Below are 7,483 nucleotides of genomic sequence, written 5' to 3' on the forward strand. Positions count from 1 at the left end.
ATGACGGAGAACAGGCCGATTCACACGACCCGTTTCTGTTCCGACCGTCAGGCATTTTAATGTAACTGTTCACACGACCCGTCATGCTGACGGCGGCAGGCGGCCGACAGCAGACCGACACGCCCCGGATTTCTTCTCGAGAAATCCTGGCCAGTTTGACGGCTGCTTGGCGCCAGCCTAACGGGTTGGAGACGGCTCGTGTGAACGAGGACCCGTACGGTACCCGACCATCTGCAGCTGCCGCCTCCTTATGACGTATTTAGTTCAGTGTTTGGCATCATGGACGAAAGGCTGATAGAAGTTGTGCGTGGGTATGAAGAGTTATTTGACATGACTAACAAGAAGTACAGTGATAATCTGCATAAAGATAAGATATGGAAAGTGATTAGCGAGGCAATAAACAAACCAGGTGAGTGTGAAATAAGTTTATTACACTTGAAATGTTTTGTCTTGCCTTACTACAGCATATATATATATATATATATATATATATATATATATATATATATATATATATATATATATATATATATATTTCATTAGCCCAATAAAGCACGCGGACTTCTACATGCAATCAACACCTCACCCGGCCAGGATTCGAGCCCATGACTGTGACCGGGGAAGGCTACCTCTGGACCACCAGGATACGGGTAGTCCCCATTAGAGGTTCACGGCGCCATAAGCGCGTTGAACAGGCTTTGTGTGATATATATAAGAGAGTCTAGGACTGCTTTTAGTATCCTGGTGGTCCAGAGGTAGCGTTCCCCGGTCACAGTCATGGGCTCGTGGGCCGTGGGTTCGAATCCTGGCGGGATGAGGTGTTGATTGTGTATATATATATATATATATATATATATATATATATATATATATATATGATAAAATCACACGGGAAAAGGAAACAACGGAGCACCTTAGCTTTCGTCTTTATTCAAGACATCTTCAGTTGCCTCTGAAGATGTCTTGAATAAAGACGAAAGCTAAGGTGCTCCGTTGTTTCCATTTTCCCGTGTGATTTTATCAAGATTTATCTTATCCACGTTTTCATTGTGGATTTACATGATATATATATATATATATATATATATATATATATATATATATATATATATATATATATATATATATATATATATATATCACTCCCAAGGTAGTACTCCAGCAGGACTACTGAAAAATGCTTTGAATTTTTCCCTTACATTAAATGCAGTCTGATGAGCAGTTCCGCCTTGTCTCGGTATATTTACCAGGTTATTTTGAAAGTGTGTTGACATATTGCCTTTAAGATCAGAAATGTTTTCATCCCTAATAAAGTTATGTAAAAGGCAAGTAGCATAAACAATGACATCTGCATTTTCATGATTTAAATTCAGTGTTCTTTGGTAAATCAAAAACTTCTGGCTCAGAATGCCAAAGGCATTTTCAACTACCCACCTAGCACGTGAAAGTTTGTAATTATAAACTCTTTTCTGATTATCATCAATCTGTGTACCTGGGTATGGTCTCATTAAGTATGGTTTCAGAGGGAAAGTTTCGTCCCCTACTGAATGACGGTATCGGACGGACCGGGAACGTGTCGTGTGAATACACAACATTCTGACGGCGCTAAGCCGACGGCCTGACGGTCGGAACAGAAATAGGTCGTGTGAATCGGCCTGAATACGTCTCAACAAACCATCAATTTATAATCAAATTAATTTATGTAAATCTGTCAAAGTAATTATATTTTTTTTTTACTAAATGTGTTATGAAATGTTATGGGTAAACTTGTTCGTCTCGCTGTCCTATATAGTTGACACCAAAACATCTTCCGTCTGTATCTGTTCTGTCAGTGTGGTAATTCTGTCTCACATTATCTCAATATTACCCCAACCCATGTGGCAGAAACTCGATTTAAATATAATCAAACTTTAATTTTTTTTTTTTTAAGGGGATTAGCCCACCCGGGCACAGGTCAATGACCCACATCAGGGCCTGCGGGGCGAAGATATCTAATAATAGCTAAGCGCTGATGTTATCAAGACAGTGGTGGAGAGTTAGATCACAAGAAGCTTAGGCACCCAAACTTTTATTAACTGATAACTAAACACTAACCTACCCCCGCCTCTCTCTCTCTCTCTCCTTCCCTGCAGCCAGAGGGTCGCGGGCTGGCCTTCCTCACACCGTGTTGGTCACCACTGACTCTCACACGACACACTGCTCGAGAAGAGGATAAATTCCCAGCTGAATCCCCACGACTTGTGAAGTATACAAGTGACAACTATCACGTGATGATGGAGTAGTGGACATGTGTTACTAATATTTAGCTGATTTAGGAAAAAATTAATCAGTAATATAATACAAACTTACAACTACTAAATAAACAGCCAGTGACGTCATCATCTGTAACATTATGCTGATATAATTCTCTCTCATAAAACAAATATTTAGTAGAAAAGTTTTAAAATATTAGCCCCTAGTTTATTTCACCTTACGATTAACCACGCTAACCTAGCCTAACCAAAAGCCCACAAGTACCATTAGGGTGTTTAATCATCAGGTGAAATAAGCTACAGTACCTAATCTCCAGGTGATATACAACTCCTTATACCAGAGTGTTTTAATATCCTGGTGTGACTGAGGTTGGTGGCAGCACAAATAACTCCCATGGCGCATCACTGTCCTGCCTCTAAATCAATTCTCACCTTATCGTTAAAACTGTCAATCTCTTCAGAAAATGTAAACACGGTACAGAACACTGGATCCAATCATACTGGAGATGTCGTTAAATTAAGTGTATGTTAATAGTGATCCTGTTAATAAGGTAAAATTCGACTTAGATTAATTTTGGGAAAGACAAAAGAGTAAAAAAAAAATATCTTATTAACTTTACAATTTTCGGATCTCCTGAAGATTCCGACCCCAAGCTTATTTCACCTTAAGGCTAAATACCCAAACCTAACCTAACCTAACTTAAACTAACTTAACCTCACCTAAACTAACTTTACTTAACCTCACCGAACGTAAACAAATATGACTTGAATAGCTTAACTCAACCTCACCCAACCTAACCTAACCTATAGTGTAAAGGTCTTGCTGGCTGACTGTACAATACCTCTAAGACTCTTAACTGAAACCTATAAGAGGAACAGGTAGGTAGGACTCCCTCTGTGTGTTGCGGCAGAGACCAACACAAAGCCTAGTGCCTCACGCAAGTCATGGCTCAAGGAAGGTATACTGTGTGTGTCCTCCAATGGGGTCAATATAACTAACATGCAAGACCCAATTTCACGTTACACTGCCTTAGTTAACCACGAATAAGAAAGAAAACGACTAATACTAAGAGTTCACCAAGGTACGTCGCTCACACCCCACATGCCATCAAAAATATGAGCAAAAAATAATATGAAAAATATTAGCCAAGTACCTGGTCATTACTGCGTCCAAACTAAACGTTTTAGATCTAAAAATGATTGATATATCTCCCTCTGTGTGTGTGTGTGTGTGTGTGTGTGTGTGTGTGTGAGGGGTGGCATGATAAAGACTGGCGTGTGCTGTGAGTGGGAGTGAAGGCAGAGGGGATGATGGCCTAGATTACATAAGATTACTGACCATGGAACTACTGGTAGGAAAGAGAGAGTGAAGAGACAGGTAGGGGAACTGAGACATGCAGGTGTGTTGTTACCTGAGCTGAGGCATACAGGTGTGTTGTTACCTGAGCTGAGACTACAGGTGTGTTGTTACCTGAGCTGAGACATACAGGTGTGTTGTTACCTGAGCTGAAACATACAGGTGTGTTGTTACCTGAGCTGAGACATGCAGGTGTGTTGTTACCTGAGCTGAGGCATACAGGTGTGTTGTTACCTGAGCTGAGACTACAGGTGTGTTGTTACCTGAGCTGAGACATACAGGTGTGTTACCTGAACTGAGACATACAGGTGTGTTATTCAGTTACCTGGGCTGAGATATAATGGTGTGTTATCATGTTACCTGAGCTGAGACATACAGGTGTTGTCTGGCTGGACAGGTGTTAGCTGAGACATAGGTTGTTGTGACCTGGGCTGAGATATAATGGTGTGTTGTTACGGCTGACATACAGGTGTGTTGTTACCTGAGCTGAGACATACAGGTGTGTTGTTACCTGAGCTGAGACAACAGGTGTGTTGTTACCTGAGCTGAGACATACAGGTGTGTTGTTACCTGGCTGAGACATACAGGTGTGTGTTACCTGGCTGACATACAGGTGTGTTGTTACCTGAGCTGAAATCAGGTGTGTGTGGCTGATCAGTGTGTGGCAACAGGTGTTGTTCCTGGCTGAGATGGTGTGTTGTTCTGAGCTGAAACATACAGGTGTGTTGTTACCTGAGCTCATACAGGTGTGTTGTTACCTGAGCTGGACATGGTGTGTTGTTACCTGAGCGAGACATACAGGTGTGTTGTTACGGTGAGACATACAGGTGTGTTGTTACCTGAGCTGAGACTACATGAGAGTAAGAACGTCTCAGCCATTCAAGGAACAACTCTTCACATTCCTAACCTAACCTAACCTAACCAAACCAAACCAAACCAAACCAAACCAACAACTGAGCTATAGAGGTGAAAAAAGTATACGTTAAAATATACAAAGTTAAATAAACAATAACATGAAGTAAATGATATATTAACAACCTTACATGTATATTACCATTCATACCTGGAGAAACATTACTCACCAGGTAACATATATATCACACACTCAATATGATAAAAAATAATTACATGACGTGAAAACAAACTTAAGACAACTTGTTATCATCAGGGTGTTTGCTCTATGAGGCTGTTGGTCGAGGCCTTACACACACACACACACACACACACACACACACACACACACACACACACACCTCTCTACTGATTACAAAGTTTGAACTATAGTTGAGAGAGGTAACAATAGTCTCTCACTGATACGTCGCCAACAATAACAAAAGAGAAGATGAAAACAAAAGAGACAGAAAAAGACGAAGAACTAAAAAAGTAAGCAAATAAATAAAAATAATTGGCTGGGAGAGAAAGGAGGAGAGAAAAGTAAGTATAGGGGGGTAACTATGGGTTGTTTCATACACAAATTATTAAGTTGTTTTGTAGGTAAACTAAATGGAGTTGAAATTTGGATTTTAAGAATAAATAACACACAATGCTGCGAATGTAATCCCTTTCAATCCAACCTAACTTAACCTTATCCAACCTAATCCAACCAACATAACCTAACTCAGCCAAAAAAAAGCTTCTCTATACTAACCTAACCTAATATAACCTAATCCAACTCAACTCAACTTAACTCAAACAACCTAATCTAACCTCGGCCACTGAGTGAGCGTAAGAGCATGACAATGTCACCTGGGGGTCACTCCACCACCTAGGAGTCACTCCACCACCTGGGGGTCACTCCACCACCTGGGGGTCACTCCACCGCCTGGGGGTCAATCCAACACGTGGGGGGGTCACTCTGGTAGAGCATAGTTATCTGCTCAGTGTTATTCCACGCTTCGACGTTATTCTGCGAACGAATAAGTGATGGTGGTGGTGGACAGGGGACCATACTTGACGGGTCATCTGTGAGGCAGAGTGGGAGGACCAAGGCTTTTATAAGGTGACACAAGTTACCATTTCTATGAGGAGCTGCATAGTGTAATCACCTGAAGGTTAGGTTAGGTTAGGATAGGATAGGTTAGGTTAGTTGGGGTGGCTAATCTTCAGGTGATCAGGATACAATATCGATGAATTTAAAATATCTACTAAATACCACTAAAGGTTTGCAATATAAGTAACTTCGATGTGGCACGACATTTGCTTCTTTAAATCAATACTGTCACATTATCGGTGTGACACAGGCGACAACTATAAACTGAAAGCAGTCTAGACACGTTCGACCCAACCCTCAAGCTGATCACTGAGAGAACTGCCTGTACATGTGTCGTGAAGTGTATGTACAGTTTTCAATTTCATAATGAGAGCCGTAATCTTCGCATCGTTTAATGACAATGATTTCTTGTTTATTTCAGTGAGGTCCTGTTTATTTCAGTGAGGTCCTGTTTATTTCAGTGAGGTCCTGTTTATTTCAGTGAGGTCCTGTTTATTTCAGAGGTGAAGGTCGCCGTTGGGTGTCCATGGTAGTAGCGGCGCCTACCAGTACACAAAAGGACAGACCTTACAGACACCCCGCGCCTCCTTGAGTGACCGGAGGCGTTGCTGGTTCCCACTAAGTCACTGGGAGATGGGCATCGTGTAGTGAGTGTACAAGAACAGGGAGCAACTCAGGAAGCACAGGGAGCAACTCAGAACGCACAGGGAGCAACTCGGGAAGCATAGGGAGCAACTCGGGAAGCACAGGCAGCAACTCAGAACGCACAGGGAGCAACTCAGAACGCACGGGGAGCAACTCAGAACACACAGACAGCAACTCAGAACGCACAGGGAGCAACTCAGAACGCACAGGGAGAAACTCAGAACGCACAGTGAGGCAACTCCAGAACGCACAGGGAGCAACTCCAGAACGCACAGGAGCAACTCAGGAAGCACGGGAGCAACTCAGAACGCACAGGAGCAACTCAGAATGCACAGGGAGCAACTCAGAACGCACAGGAAGCAACTCAGAATGCACAGAACTCAGAACGCACAGGAGCAACTCAGAACGCACAGGGAACAACTCAGAACGCACAGGGAGCAACTCAGAACGCACAGGGAGCATCTCAGGACGCACAGACAGCAACTCAGAACGCACAGGGAGCAACTCAGAACGCACAGGGAGCAACTCAGAACGGACAGGGGAGCAACTCAGAACGCACAGGGAGCAACTCAAGAACGCACAGGGAGCAACTCCAGAACGCACAGGGAACAACTCAGAACGCACAGGGGAGCAACTCCAGAACGCACAGGGAGCAACTCAGAACGCACAGGGAACAACTCAGAACGCACAGGGAGCATCTCAGGACGCACAGACAGCAACTCAGGAAGCACAGGGAGCAACTCAGAACGCACAGAGAGCAACTCCAGAACGCACAGGGAACAACTCAGAACGCACAGAGAGCACCTCAGAACGCACAGGGAGCAACACAGAACGCACAGGGAGCAACTCAGAACGCACAGGGAGGAACTCGGAGAGCATAAAGGCCTCAGACCAGAAAAATACATGATATCGGGGAATTAAAAGTCACCTATTCTTTCTTGTGGCTCTTCGGGGTGCACCAAGCAGCTGGACGGTTCAGGTGCACGGCAAGACGCTCGTCACAAGACAATCTTACATTTGGAAGGATTGGAAGGTGAGGGCTGTGTTGCGTCGCCAGTGATGTAATTACCACAATCACTCACTCAATCCCCCATATCTCCGTTTAAGTGTCATCATCAATCAACCAAATACTAAGTTTCCTTGGCACGCCATATAGACTTCCACCGTCTCTCGACAAAAGAAGAGCGGGGTGAGGGGCTCCCCTTGTTGGAAAACTTCCGTTGAAATAAACTCATGTTC

General features: G+C 43.3%; 1 protein-coding gene across 1 annotated transcript; it reads left to right on the forward strand.

The window, feature by feature from the left end:
* The first annotated feature begins 279 nt into the window (after positions 1-279).
* Positions 280-7,151, forward strand: LOC121878104 (autotransporter adhesin BpaC-like). The gene is made up of 2 exons (XM_042384096.1): positions 280-409; positions 6,265-7,151. The coding sequence occupies exons 1-2, from the start codon at positions 280-282 to the stop codon at positions 7,149-7,151; spliced, it is 1,017 nt and encodes a 338-aa protein (XP_042240030.1).
* The last annotated feature ends 332 nt before the right edge of the window (positions 7,152-7,483 follow it).

Source organism: Homarus americanus, unplaced genomic scaffold (genome assembly GCF_018991925.1).
Source record: "Homarus americanus isolate GMGI-L3 unplaced genomic scaffold, GMGI_Hamer_2.0 scaffold45562, whole genome shotgun sequence".
NCBI classification, from domain to species: domain Eukaryota; kingdom Metazoa; phylum Arthropoda; class Malacostraca; order Decapoda; family Nephropidae; genus Homarus; species Homarus americanus.